Here is an 18,154-nt window from a genome sequence, read left to right as displayed (position 1 = left end):
TCACTTGAATTAACAGCATGTATCTGTCTTATAATTGGCAGAAACAGACGCACGCACGCACTCACACACACACACACACACACACACACACACACACACACACACACACACACACACACACACACACACACACACACACACACACACACACACACACACACTCCCACATACTCCTATCAGGCTAACAGAGGGTGTTCCATAGAATTATACTGAATTACTATTTCAAGCCTAGACTGGTACTGATATCTATTCTGCTCTGCCCAGCGTGTCTCTGGGTGTAGTCTTCCTAATGCCTGCTAGATTAGACTGGAGCAACAAAGCCAGCAGAATCAATTCTGCCTCATTGACTGTGTTCCTCTCACACTACCTGGCTGATTCAGGCTGACTTAAACCCTTTAATCTCACCCATTCATCCCAATATGGATACGCTGGGAAAGTTTCAAGTGTGACCATAAAGAGGAATGTCAGTGTGTGTTTGTGTTTGCATGTGTGTGTGCTCTCAGGCTTCAATATTCCTTAGGCAGAGGTTTTCATACTGTTTAATAAGAGCTAAGTGATGGTCTGTGTCTCTCTCTGCAGGGTCGGGCTGGATCCATCTGTGTGGTGGGACCCAAGGGACAGAAGGTACTCTTTCAACAGAGTCGCTTCTCTTTTTAAATGTAGTATTTAACAATGTGTACTTCCATTGTATGTACACTGTACTTTTCTATGTGTATGTAATGTAAACACGTGCTTTTAGTGGCCCTCAAAATCAAACTACCATTTTCTGTTTAATGCCACTTTGGCATCTATTTGAACTTTAACCTCTAGGAACTTTTTTCCCCAGGGTACCTCTGGAAAGTTGGGGCCTGAAGGACTAGCAGGAGAACCGGGAAAACCCGGACTTCCAGGAATGCCAGGAATTGGAGAACCAGGCCTGCCAGGCCTGCCAGTGAGTAGTGTCTCTGCTCTGTAATTCTGTTCTATCTTTCCATCCTCAGGTTTGAGGTCAGTGTCGTGTTATAACAACTCTTCATCCTCCAGTTGTCAGATGCTTAATGCACTGGGCAAGTTGTGGCTGGGATGGCAAGCAAAGAGAGGCTTAATATGGACATCTTCGAAGAGATGCTGTGTGTGTTAACCTTGACTGAAGCCAAGAAGCATCTTGGAGGAGACGCCGTTTGCGTCTGTTCTTGTATGGCTCTGGTAGACAGAGGAAGTGAGAGACAGTTACAGAGGGGGATAGTTGCTCATCACTCTTTTGAATTGACTTGTGTTTTGTTTTGATGCTAGGGCACTCCTGGAGGACCTCCTGGATCAAAGGGAGACAAGGTAAAAAATATATCTGAATGAAATCCATTTAAAACTCTGCTTCAAAACTTCAAAGGCCACAGTTTGAACATTGAAATACTGTATATAGATTATATTGTTTGATAAGACAACATCCCACAACTAGACTTCTGTACATTTCTGGAATGTTACAATGGTTGTTATGGTTATAGTCCTGTTTCTCTCTTCCTGTCCAGGGGCATTCTGGGACACCAGGGAAAGATGGAGAACAAGGAGATCCTGTGAGTACAGGATGCATCCAGACCACTGTTTTGTATCCTAGACAGTGTGTAATTTGGAACCTCATCCTCACTATCATGCTCTACTAACATGTATTGATGTTGTGTTTTCAGGGTCCTAGGGGTCCTGGTGGTGGTAAAGGAGATAAGGTGTGTTAACCCTCAGTGTCCTGGTGTGTGTGTTAGGGTTAGGGTAAAGAAGTATACTGCATGGGTTGTGAATGTGTTTGTCCATTTCTGTGTGTATCAATGCCAATCCTGTGAGATGTGTGTTGACATTGTGTGTCTCTTTGGTTTTGTCCCTCTCAGGGTGACCCATGTGAGGTGTGTCCCGTCCTGTCTGCAGACCTGGGCAACACTGTGGCCCTCCACGGGAAGACGGGGCCCAAAGGAGAGCCTGGGATAGGAGAACCTGGCCTCCCGGTGAGACATGCAGCACCCTTAATGCTCATATGGTTATTTCATTTGATATAGTCATCAAGGAATTTGCTTTGTATGAGAAAATAATGTTAATTCACAGCTAGGAATGTTTAAAATCTCATCTTCTCTCCCTCTCCTCTTCTCTCCTCCTGCTATCTCCTCTCCTCTTTTCTATTCATTAGGGTCTTCAAGGAGCAGATGGGAAGGCAGGAGAGAAGGTACAGTCCCACCTGTTAATTTATATCTCATGATTCATTCATGTGCTGTGGGAATGGGTTACATTCAGTCACTAACTCACTTGTGTACACACACATACAGATGCATACACACCAGCATACCAATGCACACTATATGTATAGGCAAACACAAACTGATCTGTTAGGGACACCACATTAGACTAACTGATATGTTAGGGACACCACATTAGACTAACTGATATGTTAGGGACACCACATTACACTAACTGATCTGTTAGGGACACCACATTACACTAACTGATCTGTTAGAGACACCACATTACACTAACTGATCTGTTAGAGACACCACATTAGACTAACTGATCTGTTAGAGACACCACATTACACTAACTGATCTGTTAGAGACACCACATTACACTAACTGATCTGTTAGAGACACAACATTAGACTAACTGATCTGTTAGGGACACAACATTATAATAACTTATCTGTAAGGGGCACCACATTAGACTAAGTGATCTGTTAGAGACACCACATTAGAATAACTGATCAGTTAGGGACACAACATTAGAATAACTGATCTGTTGTGACACCACATTAGATATAGTCCACTAACCGATCTGTTAGGGACACCACATTAGATATAGTTGACTAGCTGATCTGTTAGGGACACCACATTTGATTTTGTTGATTCACTGATCTGTTAGGGACACCACATTAGATATAGTTGACTAACTGATCTGTTAGGGACACCACATTAGATTAGATATAGTTGACTAACTGGTCTGTTAGGGACACCACATTTTATATAGTTGATTAACTGGTCTGTTAAAAATCAAATCAAAATCAAATCAAATTTTATTTGTCACATACACATGGTTAGCAGATGTTAATGCGAGTGTAGCGAAATGCTTGTGCTTCTAGTTCCGACAATGCAGTAATAACCAACAAGTAATCTAACTAAAATTCCTAAACTACTGTCTTATACACACCATCACATGAATGAGTGATGGTACAGAGCAGTATAGGCAAGATACAGTAGATGGTATCGAGTACAGTATATACATATGAGATGAGTATGTAAACAAAGTGGCATAGTTAAAGTGGCTAGTGATACATGTATTACATAAGGATGCAGTCGATGATATAGAGTACAGTATATACGTATGCATATGAGATGAATAATGTAGGGTAAGTAACATTATATAAGGTAGCATTGTTTAAAGTGGCTAGTGATATATTTACATCATTTCCCATCAATTCCCATTATTAAAGTGGCTGGAGTTGAGTCAGTGTCAGTGTGTTGGCAGCAGCCACTCAATGTTAGTGGTGGCTGTTTAACAGTCTGATGGCCTTGAGATAGAAGCTATTTTTCAGTCTCTCGGTCCCAGCTTTGATGCACCTGTACTGACCTCGCCTTCTGGATGATAGCGGGGTGAACAGGCAGTGGCTCGGGTGGTTGATGTCCTTGATGATCTTTATGGCCTTCCTGTAACATCGGGTGGTGTAGGTGTCCTGGAGGGCAGGTAGTTTGCCCCCGGTGATGCGTTGTGCAGACCTCACTACCCTCTGGAGAGCCTTACGGTTGAGGGCGGAGCAGTTGCCGTACCAGGCGGTGATACAGCCCGTCAGGATGCTCTCGATTGTGCATCTGTAGAAGTTTGTGAGTGCTTTTGGTGACAAGCCGAATTTCTTCAGCCTCCTGAGGTTGAAGAGGCGCTGCTGCGCCTTCTTCACGATGCTGTCTGTGTGAGTGGACCAATTCAGTTTGTCTGTAATGTGTATGCCGAGGAACTTAAAACTTGCTACTCTCTCCACTACTATTCCATCGATGTGGATAGGGGGGTGTTCCCTCTGCTGTTTCCTGGGGTCCACAATCATCTCCTTAGTTTTGTTGACATTGAGTGTGAGGTTATTTTCCTGACACCACACTCCGAGGGCCCTCACCTCCTCCCTGTAGGCCGTCTCGTCGTTGTTGGTAATCAAGCCTACCACTGTTGTGTCGTCCGCAAACTTGATGATTGAGTTGGAGGCGTGCGTGGCCACGCAGTCGTGGGTGAACAGGGAGTACAGGAGAGGGCTCAGAACGCACCCTTGTGGGGCCCCAGTGTTGAGGATCAGCGGGGAGGAGATGTTGTTACCTACCCTCACCACCTGGGGTGGCCCGTCAGGAAGTCCAGTACCCAGTTGCACAGGGCGGGGTCGAGACCCAGGGTCTCGAGCTTGATGACGAGCTTGGAGGGTACTATGGTGTTGAATGCCGAGCTGTAGTCGATGAACAGCATTCTCACATAGGTATTCCTCTTGTCCAGATGGGTTAGGGCAGTGTGCAGTGTGGTTGAGATTGCATCGTCTGTGGACCTATTTGGGCGGTAAGCAAATTTGAGTGGGTCTAGGGTGTCAGGTAGGGTGGAGGTGAAATGGTCCTTGACTAGTCTCTCAAAGCACTTCATGATGACGGAAGTGAGTGCTACGGGGCGGTAGTCGTTTAGCTCAGTTAGCTTAGCTTTCTTGGGAACAGGAACAATGGTGGCCCTCTTGAAGCATGTGGGAACAGCAGACTGGTATAGGGATTGATTGAATATGTCCGTAAACACACCAGCCAGCTGGTCTGCGCATGCTCTGAGGGCGCGGCTGGGGATGCCGTCTGGGCCTGCAGCCTTGCGAGGGTTAACACGTTTAATTTTTTTACTCACCTCGGCTGCAGTGAAGGAGAGACTGCATGTTTCCATTGCAGGCCGTGTCAGTGGCACTGTACTGTCCTCAAAGCGGGCAAAAAAGTTATTTAGTCTGCCTGGGAGCAAGACATCCTGGTCCGTGACTGGGCTGGATTCCTTCCTGTAGTCCGTGATTGACTGTAGACCCTGCCACATGCCTCTTGTGTCTGAGCCGTTGATTAACTGGTCTGATTGATTAACTGGTATGTTAGGGACACCACATTAAATATAGTTGACTAACTGATCTGTTATGGACACCACATTAGATATAGTTGACTAACTGGTCTGTTAGGGACAGCACATTGGATATAGTTGACTAACTGGTCTGTTAGGGACACCACATTAGATATAGTTGACTAACTGATCTGTTTTGGGACACCACATTCGATTAGATATAGTTGACTAACTGATCTGTTAGGGACACCACATTAGATTAGATATCGTTGACTAACTGGTCTGTTAGGGACACCGCATTGGATATAGTTGACTAACTGATCTGTCATGGACACCACATTAGATTAGATATAGTTGACTAACTGATCTGTTAGGGACACCACATTCGATATTGTTGATTCACTGATCTGTTAGGGACACCACATTAGATGTAGTTGACTAACTGATCTTTTAGGGACACCACATTAGATTAGATATAGTTGACTAACTGGTCTGTTAGGGACACCACATTTTATATAGTTGATTAACTGGTATGTTAGGGACACCACATTAGATATAGTTTACTAGCTGATCTGTTATGGGACACCACGTTAGATATAGTTTGCTAACTGGTCTGTTAGGGACACCACATTAGATATAGTTGAGTAGCTGATCTGTTATGGACACCACATTAGATTAGATATAGTTGACTAACTGGTCTGTTAGGGACACCACATTAGATGTAGTTGAGTAGCTGGACACCACATTAGATATAGTTGACTAATTGATCTGTTAGGGACACCACATTAGATATAGTTGACTAACTGGTATGTTAGGGACACCACATTAGATATAGTTGACTAACTGGTATGTTAGGGACACCACATTAAATAAAGTTGACTAACTGATCTGTTATGGACACCACATTAGATATAGTTGACTAACTGGTCTGTTAGGGACAGCACATTGGATATAGTTGACTAACTGGTCTGTTAGGGACACCACATTAGATATAGTTGACTAACTGGTCTGTTAGGGACACCACATTAGATATAGTTGACTAACTGATCTGTTTTGGGACACCACATTAGATTAGATATAGTTGACTAACTGGTCTGTTAGGGACACCACATTAGATGTAGTTGACTAACTGGTCTGTTAGGGACACCACATTAGATATAGTTGACTAACTGATCTGTTAGGGACACCACATTAGATATAGTTTACTAACTGATCTGTTATGGACACCACATTAGATTAGATATAGTTGACTAACTGATCTGTTAGGGACACCACATTCGATATTGTTGATTCACTGATCTTTTAGGGACACCACATTGGAAATAGTTGAATATCTGATCTGTTATCGACACCACATTAGATTAGATTTAGTTGACTAGCTGATCTGTTAGGGACACAGCATTAGATATAGTTGACTAATTGATCTGTTAGGGACACCTCATTGGATATATTTGATTAACTAATATGTTAGGGACACCACATTAGATATAGTTGACTAATTGATCTGTTAGGGACACCACATTAGATATAGTTGACTAACTGGTATGTTAGGGACACCACATTAAATATAGTTGACTAACTGATCTGTTAGGGACACCACATTAGATATAGTTGACTAATTGGTCTGTTAGGGACAGCACATTGGATATAGTTGACTAACTGGTCTGTTAGGGACACCACATTAGATGTAGTTGACTAACTGATCTGTTAGGGACACCACATTAGATTAGATATAGTTGACTAACTGATCTGTTAGGGACACCACATTAGATATAGCTGATTTTCAGAAATGAATTAAAGGATGGTATTGAAAATATAGAACAAAATTAACATACTTTAAATGAAATTCAGAGGGTTTAATAATGACCTGTTCGGGTGAAAGTGCTTTACAAGCATTCAATTCAACAAGTGTTTGGCTGAACATAGTATTTATAGAAGAGTCTCTCCCTTCTTCATCAAGTGGGCTGGTTCATGAACACAAACATAAATCACACGGCTCCAATGTCTACAATGTTTACATTGACCATCTGTTTCTTTCCTTAAAAAGGGGGGACATTCTGACACTGATGATACCTCAGCTAACATCTGGGTTCATATAAAGTGTTCTTACATCCCAAAATAGTGATTGTTCACTTAGCTTACGAATAAGTGCTGTAGAACATAGTGTACTACAGCCACGATGTGCAAATGTAATATTGGTATAACACATGATAACATACTACAGTGTACAGGTCCTCTTTAGTTCCATAGGATCGCCTGGCGTACTTCCAAGAGACTTGCATGTATGGGACATCCAAGACATTTATGTACATGACATTAAGGCATGAACGGATGTAGATCAAACAAGACTATGTATGGCCATATTCTATAGAGCTAACATTCTACAAGGGTGACATAATAGCTGATCCTACTCTTCGGGTATATCCCTTCTTGACTATCTGATCTGTTTGGACACCACATTTGGTACAGTTGACTAACTGATCTGTTAAGGACACCACATTAGATATATCTGAATAACTGATCTGTTAGGGACACCACATTAGATACAGTTGACTATCTCATCTGTTAGTGACACCACATTAGACATATCTGAATAACTGATCTGTTAGGGACACCACATTAGACATATCTGAATAACTGATCTGTTAGTGACACCACATTAGACATAACTGAATAACTGATCTGTTAGTGACACCACATTAGACATATCTGAATAACTGATCTGTTAGGGACACCACATTATAATAAGCTGACTAACTGATCTGTTCGGAAACACCACATTGGATATAGTTGAATAACAGATCTGTTAGGGACACCACATTATAATAAGCTGACTAACTGATCTGTTCGGAAACACCACATTGGATATAGTTGAATAACGGATCTGTTAGGGACACCACATTATAATAAGCTGACTAACTGATCTGTTTGGGACACCACATTATAATAAGCTGACTAACTGATCTGTTCGGAAACACCACATTGGATATAGTTGAATAACGGATCTGTTAGGGACACCACATTATAATAAGCTGACTAACTGATCTGTTTGGGACACCACATTATAATAAGCTGACTAACTGATCTGTTAGGGACACCACATTATAATAAGCTGACTAACTGATCTGTTCGGAAACACCACATTGGATATAGTTGAATAACGGATCTGTTTGGGACACCACATTAGACGCTATACCTCAAAGGAAACATGCCTAATAGTATGTGTTATCACTAACCTGTCTCCCTGTGATAATACGTGTCTGTATGCTTGGCAGGGAGGGGTGGGGTCTGATGGTGTCAAAGGGGAAAAGGGTGATGCATGTGCTGTGTGCCCCACCCTGAGTGAAATACCTGCTGCCAACCTTGTTACCATGGAACAAACCCTGAAACACAAAGGAGAGAGAGGAAAACCTGGGCTGGGACAGAAGGGAGAACAGGTTAGTGTGTGTTTTATTGGAATGGAATGTGTGTGTGTGTGTGTGTGTATGTGTGCGCGTGCGTGTTAGTGCGTGCATTCTGTGTTGTTCCAGGTTCTGTTTCTAACCTGGAAGTGATTTGTGTTAACTCTTGCTCAGGGGGAACCTGGAGTGAGTGGCCTGGCAGGGCTGAGAGGAGAGAAGGTTAGTGCTGAGTAGGGAACTCAATAGGGCTCAGGATGTTTGAGGTTACTTCGTACCAAAAATACATTTCATACATAAGATAAGACTGAACATTGAGTTTAAAAGCCAGTTCTGTTGACATTACATTTTCTCTTGTTTCCAGGGTAACACTGGTGGCAAAGGAGCTGACGGTAAAACGGTGAGGGTTTATACATATCTTAAGAGAATCTTTATAGCATACTTTTTTTTTTTTTTCTTTTTTTTTTTACTTTGCATAATTTCCAATAACCCATATTTTGGGGGTAAATATACAGGACCAGTCAAGGGTTTTTGTTTAGTTTTTACTATTTTCTACATTGTAGAATAATAGTGAAGACATCAAAACTATGAACTATCACATATGGAATCATGTAGTAACCAAAAAAGTGTTAAACAAATATATATATATTAAATATATTTATATTTGAGAATCTTCAAAGTAGCCACCCTTTGCCTTGATGACAGCTTTGCACACTCTTGGTATTCTCTCAACCAGCTTCATGAAGTAGTCACCTGGAATAAATTTCAATTAACAGGTGTGCCTTCTTAAAAGTACATTTGTGGAATTTCTTTCCTTGTGGATTCTCCATTCCTGAATCTGTGACCAAAAACAAGCTGCAAAACACCAGTCTCAATGTCAACAGTCAAGAGGCGACTCCAGGATGCTGGCCTTCTAGACAGAGTTCCTCTGTCCAGTGTCTCTGTTCTTTTGCCCATCTTCATCTTTTCTTTTTATTGGCCAGTCTGAGATATGGCTTTTTCTTTGCAACTCTGCCTAGAAGTCCAGAATCCATGGAGACTGACACGTTTCAGAAGAAAGTTCTTTGTTTCTGGCCATTTTGAGCCTGTAATCGAACCCACAAATGTTGACGCTCCAGATACTTGACTAGTCTGAAGAAGGCCAGTTTTATTGCTTCTTTAATCAGAACAACAGTTTTCAGCAGTGCTAACATAATTGCAAAATGTTTTTCTAATGATCAATTAGCCTTTTAAAATTATAAACTTGGATTAGCTAACCCAATGTGCCATTGGAACACAGGAGTGATGGCCTCTGTATGCCTATGTAGATCTTGTGGCGACAGGGTAGCCTAGTGGTTAGAGCGTTGGCCACGTAACCCAAATTGTTGCAAGTTCAAATCCCCGAGCCAGTTAACCCACTGTTCCTAGACCATCATTGAAAATAAGAATTTGTTCTTAATGGACTTGCCTTGTTAAATAAAGGTTAAATAAAATATATATATATATTCCATACATAATCAGGCGTTTCCAGCTACAATATTAATTTACAACATTAACAATGTCTACACTGTAGTCCAGAGAGGTGAGAAAAAGTATCTAGATCATCTTTGAGGCTGTGGAGGGATTCTAATTGTTGGTTTAAAAGAAAGTATTCATCATCAGCGTACAATGACAACTTTGTTTTTAACCCCTGGATTTGTAGGCCCGTGATATTATTTTGGGATCTGATTTTATGATAAAATACTTTCCTCAGGCTTATAACAGATGCAAAAATGAGTTCAGTTGGCTGTTGTATGGCTCTTTGGAGACAAAGTGATGAAATGCACTGTAACTACAATGCCTTACGAAAGTATTCACACCCCTTTATTTTTTTGTGTTACAAAGTGGGATTCAAATTGTTTAATCTGCATTTTTTGTCAATGATGTACACAGAATACTCTGTAATGTCAAATTAGAAAACAAATTCTAACATTTGTAAAAATAATTTTTAAAAACATGAATATATCTTCAGTAGAAGAGTATACGACCCCCTGAGTCAATACATGTTCAATTCAGCTTTGGCAGTGATTACAGCTATGAGTCATTCTTTATGCAATATTTGCACATGATTATTTTGGGGAATTCTCCAAGCTCTGTCAAGTTGCTTGTTGATTATTCCTAGACAGCCATTTTCAAGTCTTGCCATAGATTTTCAAGCAGTTTTAAGTCAAAACTGTAACTTGGCCACTCAGGAACATTTAATGTCATCTTGATAATCAACTCCAGTGTATATTTGGCCTTGTATTTTAGGTTATTGTCCTGCTGAAAGGTGAATTTGTCTCCCAGTGTCTGGGAGAATGAACCAGGTGTCCCTCTAGGATTTTGACTGTGCTTACAGTTGCTCTGTTCCGTTATTTATTTTAAAAGACTCCCTAATCCTTGCCAGTAACAAGCATACCCATAACATGATACAGTCACCACCATGCATATGAAGAGTGGTACTCAGTGATGTGTTGGATTTGCCCCAAAAATAATGCTTTGTATTCAGGACATAAAGTTAATTTCTTTGCCACATTTTTTGCATTTTTACAAAAGAATATATATATATATATATATATATATATAATTATAATATTCTGTACAGGCTTCCTTCTTTTCACTCTGTCAATTAGGTTAGTATCATTGGGTAACTACAATGTTGTTGATCCATCCTCAGTTTTCTCCTATCACAGCCATTATACTATGTAACTGTGTTAAAGTCACCATTGGCCTCATCGTGAAATCTCTGAGCGGTTTCCTTCCTCTCCAGCATCTGAGTTATAAAGGACAGCTGTATTTTTGTGGTGCCTGGGGGTATTGATACACCCTTCAAAGTGTAATCAATAACTAAGTGTAATTAATATTAATTGTCAGATATTTTTCTACCAATACTGTAGGTGCCCTTTTTTGTGAGTCATTGGAAAACCTCACTATTCTTTGTGGTTGAATCTGTGTTTGAAATTCACTGCTTGACTGAGGATTTTATTTATTTTATTTATTTCACCTTTATTTAACCAGGTAGGCAAGTTGAGAACAAGTTCTCATTTACAATTGCGACCTGGCCAAGATAAAGCAAAGCAGTTTGACATATACAACAACACTTGGAGTAAAACAAACATACAGTCAATAATACAGTAGAAAAATAAGTCTATATACAATGTGAGCAAATGAGGGGAGATAAGGGAGGTAAAGGCAAAAAAAGGCCATGGTGGCGAAGTAAATACAATATAGCAAGTAAAACACTGGATTGGTAGATTTGCAGTGGAAGAATGTGCAAAGTAGAGATAGAAATAAAGGTGTGCAAAGGAGCTAAATAAATAAATAAATACAGTAGGGGGAGAGGTAGTTGTTTGGGCTACATTATAGATGGGCTATGTACAGGTGCAGTAATCTGTAAGCTGCTCTAACAGCTGGTGCTTAAAGCTAGTGAGGGAGATGTGTTTCCAGTTTCAGATATTTTTTTCAGTTCGTTCCAGTCATTGGCAGTAGAGAAATGAAAGGAGAGGCAGCCAACGTAAGAATTGGTTTTGGTGGTGTCCAGAGAGATATACCTGCTGGAGCGCATGCTACAGGTGGGTGCTGCTATGGTGACCAGCGAGGTGAGATAAGGGGGGACTTTACCTAGCAGGGTCTTGTAGATGACCTGGAGCCAGTGGGTTTGGCGACGAGTATGAAGCGAGGGCCAGCCAACGAGAGCGTACAGGTCACAGTGGTGGGTGGAATAAGGGGCTCTGGTGATGAAACGGATGGCACTGTGATAGACTGCATCCAATTTATTGAGTAGAGTGTTGGAGGCTATTTTGTAAATGACGTCGCCGAAGTCGAGGATTGGTAGGATAGTCAGTTTTACAAGGGTATGTTTGGCAGCATGAGTAAAGGAGGCTTTGTTGCGAAATAGGAAGCCAATTCTAGATTTAACTTTGGATTGGAGATGTTTGATGTGAGTCTGGAAGGAGAGTTTACAGTCTAAACAGACACCTAGGTATTTGTAGTTGTCCACATATTCTAAGTCAGAACCGTCCAGAATAGTGATGTTGGACGGGCTGGCAGGTGCAGGCAGCGATCGGTTGAAGAGCATGCATTTAGTTTTACTTGTATTTAAGAGCAGTTGGAGGCCACGGAAGGAGAGTTTTATGACATTGAAGCTTGTCTGGAGGGTTGTTAACACACCAGCAGCAAGAGCGACGTCATTGATGTATACAGAGAAGAGAGTCGGTCTAAGAATTGAACCCTGTGACACCCCCATAGAGACTGCCAGAGGCCCGGACAACAGGCCCTCCGATTTGACACACTGAACTCTATCAGAGAAGTAGTTGGTGAACTAGGCGAGGCAATAATTTGAGAAACCAAGGCTATCGATTCTGCCGATGAGGATGTGGTGATTGACAGAGTCGAAAGCCTTGGCCAGGTCAATGAATACGGCTGCACAGTATTGTTCTAATCGATGGCGGTTAAGATATCGTTTAGGACCTTGAGCGTCGCTGAGGTGCACCCATGAACCGCTCTGAAACCAGATTGCATAGCGGAGAAGGTATGGTGGGATTCGAAATGGTCGGTAATCTGTTTGTTGACTTGGCTTTCGGAGACCTTAAAAAGCCAGGGTAGGATAGATATAGGTCTGTAGCAGTTTGGGTCAAGAGTGTCCCCCCCTTTTAGGACTGGGATGACCGCAGCTGCTTTCCAATCTTTGGGAATCTCAGACGACACGAAAGAGAGGTTGAACAGGCTAGTAATAGGGGTTGCAACAATTTTGTCAGATAATTTTAGAAAGAGAGGGTCCAGGTGTCTAGCCCGGCTGATTTGTAGGGGTCCAGATTTTGCAGCTCTTTCAGAACATCAGCTGACTGGATTTGGGAGAAGGAGAAATGGGGAAGGCTTGGGCGAGTTGCTGTGGGCAGTGCAGTGCTGTTGACCAGGGTAGGAGTGGCCAGGTGGAAAGCATGGCCAGCCGTAGAAAAATGCTTGAAATTCTCAATTATAGTGGCTGACAGTGTTTCCTATCCTCAGTGCAGTGGGCAGCTGGGAGGAGGTGCTCTTATTCTCCATGGACTTTACAGTGTCCCAGAACTTTTTTGAGTTTGTGTTGCAGGATGCTAGCCTTGGCTTTTCTAACTGCCTGTGTATATTGTTTTCTATCTTCCCTGAAAAGTTGCATATCACGGGGGCTGTTCGATTTTAATGCAGAAACCCATAGGATGTTTTTGTGTTGGTTAAGGGCAGTCAGGTCTGGAGAGAACCAAGGGCTATATCTGTTCCTGGTTCTAAATTTCTTGAAAGGGGCATGCCTATTTAAGATGGTGAGGAAGGCGTTTAAAAAAAAAACAGGCATCCTCTACTGACGGGATGAGATCAATATCCTTCCAGGATACCCCGGCCAGGTCGATTAGAAAGGCCTGCTCGCTGAAGTGTTTCAGGGAGCGTTTGACAGTGATGAGTGGAGGTCGTTTGACCGCTGACCCATTACGGATGCAGGCAATGAGTCAGTGATCGCTGAGATCTTGGTTGAAAACAGCAGAGGTGTATTTAGAGGGCAAGGATGAATGAGGTAGTCATTCAAAAATCATGTTAAACACTATTATTGCACACAGAGTATATGCAACTTATTATGTGACTTTTTAAGCACAATTTTACTCCTGAACTTATTCAGGCTTGCCATGACAAAGGGGTTCAGTACTTATTGACTCAAGACTTGTCAGATTTTAACTCTTTTTTTTATAAAAAAAATCAAATTAAACATCATAATTCCACTTTGACACTATGGGTTATTGTGTGTAGGCCAGTGACACAAAATCTCAATTTAATCCATTTTAAATACAGGTTGTAAACACAAGAAAATGTGGAAAAGTTAAGGGTTGTGAATACTTTCTGAAGGCATTATATGTATCTGATAGGGCAAAGCTGGACCCAGAGGACCTAGTGGCAAGGATGGACTGAAGGGGATACAGGTGAGAGGGTGGAGCTAACAAACACTACATCTAATACTGGGTGGTGTCATCATGTTATGTTGTGTTTTGATATGATATGTTATGTTGTGTTTTGGTATGATGTGTTATGTTATGTTGTGTTTGGTATGATATGTTATGTTGTGTTGTGCTTTGGTATGATGTGTTATGTTGTGCTTTGGTATGATGTGTTATGTTATGTTGTGTTTGGTATGATATGTTATGTTGTGTTGTGTAATGGTATGTTGTGTTATGTTTTGTTTTGGTATGATATGTTATATTATGTTGTGTTTTGGTATGATGTGTTATGTTGTGTTTTGGTATGATATTTTATATTATGTTGTGTTTTGGTATTGGTATGATGTGTTATGTTGTGTTTCGGTATGTTATGTTATGTTTTGGTATGATATGTTATATTATGTTGTGTTTTGGTATGATGTGTTATGTTGTGTTTTGGTATGTTATGTTGTGTTTTGGTAGGATGTGTTATATTATGTTGTGTTTTGGTATGTTATGTTATGTTTTGGTTTGATGTGTTATGTTTTGGTTTGATGTGTTGTGTTTTGGTATGATATGTTATATTATGTTGTGTTTTGGTATGTTATGTTGTGTTTTGGTATGATGTGTTATGTTATGTTTTGGTTTGGTTTGATGTGTTGTGTTTTGGTATGTGCTTCTTTTGACAGGGAGATCCAGGGATTCCTGGTCTAGGAACTGCAGGCCCTAAAGGAGAGAAGGTGAAGTGTGTGTTAGTTTGTGTGCATAAATCTTTACACGTGAAAATATGTCTATACGTTTGTACATGTGTGTGCGTGTGTATCTTTTGCCAACAGTCCTAAGCCAGTGTTTCTCCCCTCTACCCCAGGGTGCGTCATGTGGGGTGTGCCAGTCTTCTCCCTCTGAGGTGGGCAGTGGGACATCCTCCGTCAAGGTGCTAGCGGGTGAAACTGGCCCTCCAGGGCCCGCCGGGCCTGCAGGAGAGGGCACCGACGGCAAACAGGTGAGACCCTCTACCTGGAGAGAAGAGGGCTATGAGGACTCTGCCTAATTTGTCGACCTGGTTTGCATTACTTTGACCATGCTTGTTTAACATGACTAAGCCAACAACATACACATGCCACTAAAAACACCAAACTGACCATAGATCACTGTATGTCTGCAACTTAAATAATGGCAAAGTCGTGACATATGCAGGTAATCCCCCACCTACCACAGGATACGCTAAGGTGAGCTATAAATCTCAATTAAATTGTAAGATACTGTGTCTCACAGCTTAATTACATGGGCCTCGGTGGTTAGCGCTGAGTCAACGGGTTTATATCTGAATGGGTAGAGGCTTGCACAGGTGTGTGTGTGCGTGCGTGTGTGCCTGCGCGTGCATAATCTTATAGGTGCGTATGACTCTAAATCTCTGTCTTTTCCTGTCTCCTTGTACAGGGTGTGCCAGGTCGTGATGGTCTAAGGGGAGAGAAGGTAAGTTCTTCATTACAGGTTTTTCTTTGTAAAAGTCTTTGAATAGAATTGAAAGATGCGAAGGGACAGTAATGTAGTCATCCTCAGCTCGTGCCAGGATATGTGATAAAGCCTCTGGGGAATTCAGTCCACCTTAAATAGCCTTGTTGCCTGCAGAGAAATCCAATCACATTGACTTAAATTATGTCCCTAGGGAACTCAGTACCTTAGTTAACATAATGTCCACAGGAAAATCAGTCTGCCTTAAATAAGACATTGAATAACCCAGGGAAATTAGTCTATTTTGAATGTAGCCTGTTGCCCCAGGGAACAAGCAGACTAGACCGCCTTAAATCATCTAATATCTCCACGTACTTTAGTCCTCCTTAAATGAGCAGATACCCCTAAAACGACTGCAGAGAAATCAGACTACATTAGATTAACTCGTGCCTCTGGGGTCCTCAGACCACCTTAAACCAGGCAATGTCATTAGGAAAACCTAGAAAAGCCTCCGGTCCCATCTGCAAATGAGTCCATCTTAAATTAACTTTAGGTCCCCGGAGGGCTTGGTCCAATTTAAATAACCGTAGTCCCTATAAACTGGGAAGTCCACTGGAAAATCAGCCCACCTTAAAAAAATGTAGGACCTCTGAGGAGTCAGTCGGACCACCTTAAATTACCTTGAATCTGTAGCACGCACTGATTTTACCTGAGCTAAGACTGGCAGTTAAAATACAATTGAAGAATCTGGTATCACAAACTCAGATTAAGCCTATTGATAATTAGTCTTCATTCATAGACATGGCTTGAATGATTTTTGGACTATAGTTATATTATCTTTATTTATGAATGTTCAAGTACGAGTCACAGACCACATCCCTATTGTTGATCAAATGCATATGTCTGTTGCTAGGGCGACCAGGGTGAGCAGGGAGACCAAGGATTAGCTGGCACCCATGGAACCCAGGGCCTGCCTGGAGAGCCTGGTCGGGATGGACTAACTGGACTGAAGGGAGAGAAGGTATGGAACACCCAACCAACCAATCAATGAGTCAGCCTGACTGTCTGGATGGTTAGTTGGCTGGCTTTCTGGCTGTTTATCCGTCCATCTTCCTTATCTGTCCAAGATATCTATCTTATAACGTGTCCTTATGCCTATATAGATTGTGAATATAAGATTGCATAAGCTTATTAAAGATGATGCTATAAAAGGCTGTTAATTAAATAAACTATCTTCAACATCATGTATAGCAGATGAACTAACTAACTATTTAACAATCTAACTATCTAACTATCCATCTAACTAACAATCAAACTATCTATCTAACTAAATAACTAATTAAATATATATCTATCTATGCTACATGACCGTCTAACATCTCATTCCAAAATCATGGGTATTAATATGGAGTTGGTCCCCCTTTGCTGCTATAACAGCCTCCACTCTTCTGGGAAGACTTTTCACTAGATGTTGGAACATTGCTGCGGGGACTTACTTCCATTCAGCCACAAGAGCATTAGTGAGGTCGGGCACTGGTGTTGGGCGATTAGGCCTGGCTCGCAGTCGGCGTTCCAATTCATCCCAAAGGTGTTCGATGGGGTTAAGGTCAGGGCTCTATGCAGGCCAGTCAAGTTCTTCCACACCAATCTCGACAAACCATTTCAGTATGGCCCTCACTTTGTGCACGGGGGTATTGCCATGCTGAAATAGGAAAGGGCCTTCCCCAAACTGTTGCCAAGACGTTGGAAGCTCAGAATCGTCTAGAATGTCATTGTATGCTGTAGCATTAAGATTTCCCTTCACTGGAACTGAGGGACCTAGCCCGAGCCATGAAAAACAGCTCCTTACCATTATTCCTCCTCCAAACAGTTCTTGTGCTGACGTTGCGTCTATCTATAGACTGTCTGTCTGCCTGTCTAACTATATAATGTAACCAACTCACCCAGACTGTTCTCTCTCTTGTTGAATGTTGTTGTATTGTATCTATCACCAGGGAGATGCGTGTGAGAGCTGTGCGCCTGTCTCTGGACGGCAGATAGGTGTAGGAGGGGTGCAGGGAGCCAAGGGAGAGAGGGGCAACCCGGGACCCCCAGGAGAGGGGAAAGCAGGGAAACATGTAAGTCTGCAGCATGACTGACCTTTGAGATGTACTGTTTTAGCTCTACACATACAGTACCAGTGAAATGTTTGGACACCTCTTCTCATTCATGGGTTTTTCTTCTTTTTTTTCTTCTACATTGTAGAATAATAGTGTAGACATCAACACTATGAACTAACACATATGGAATCATGTGGTAACCAAAAAAGTG

The 18,154-nt window shown here is 41.7% G+C and overlaps 1 protein-coding gene across 4 annotated transcripts in view; it reads left to right on the top strand.

Annotated features, from left to right (window-relative positions):
- The window catches only part of LOC135551890 (collagen alpha-1(XVI) chain-like), a 124,157-nt gene that overhangs the window by 66,972 nt on the left and 39,031 nt on the right, over window positions 1-18,154 (top strand). For all 4 annotated transcript variants that reach the window (XM_064983164.1, XM_064983166.1, XM_064983163.1 and 1 more), the window contains exons 15-30: window positions 580-624; window positions 827-931; window positions 1,273-1,311; window positions 1,506-1,550; window positions 1,662-1,697; window positions 1,857-1,970; window positions 2,150-2,185; window positions 8,331-8,492; window positions 8,631-8,675; window positions 8,818-8,853; window positions 14,342-14,395; window positions 15,079-15,129; window positions 15,258-15,392; window positions 15,830-15,865; window positions 16,758-16,865; window positions 17,839-17,961. In XM_064983164.1, coding sequence (XP_064839236.1) covers window positions 580-624; window positions 827-931; window positions 1,273-1,311; window positions 1,506-1,550; window positions 1,662-1,697; window positions 1,857-1,970; window positions 2,150-2,185; window positions 8,331-8,492; window positions 8,631-8,675; window positions 8,818-8,853; window positions 14,342-14,395; window positions 15,079-15,129; window positions 15,258-15,392; window positions 15,830-15,865; window positions 16,758-16,865; window positions 17,839-17,961 — 1,170 coding nt within the window. The remainder of the gene's footprint in view (window positions 1-579; window positions 625-826; window positions 932-1,272; window positions 1,312-1,505; window positions 1,551-1,661; window positions 1,698-1,856; window positions 1,971-2,149; window positions 2,186-8,330; window positions 8,493-8,630; window positions 8,676-8,817; window positions 8,854-14,341; window positions 14,396-15,078; window positions 15,130-15,257; window positions 15,393-15,829; window positions 15,866-16,757; window positions 16,866-17,838; window positions 17,962-18,154) is intronic.

The sequence above is a fragment of the Oncorhynchus masou genome, chromosome 13 (assembly GCF_036934945.1).
Source record: "Oncorhynchus masou masou isolate Uvic2021 chromosome 13, UVic_Omas_1.1, whole genome shotgun sequence".
Taxonomy (NCBI): domain Eukaryota; kingdom Metazoa; phylum Chordata; class Actinopteri; order Salmoniformes; family Salmonidae; genus Oncorhynchus; species Oncorhynchus masou.
The sequence above is the reverse complement of the archived record's forward strand: the minus strand, read 5'-3'. Positions and strand labels throughout refer to the sequence as shown.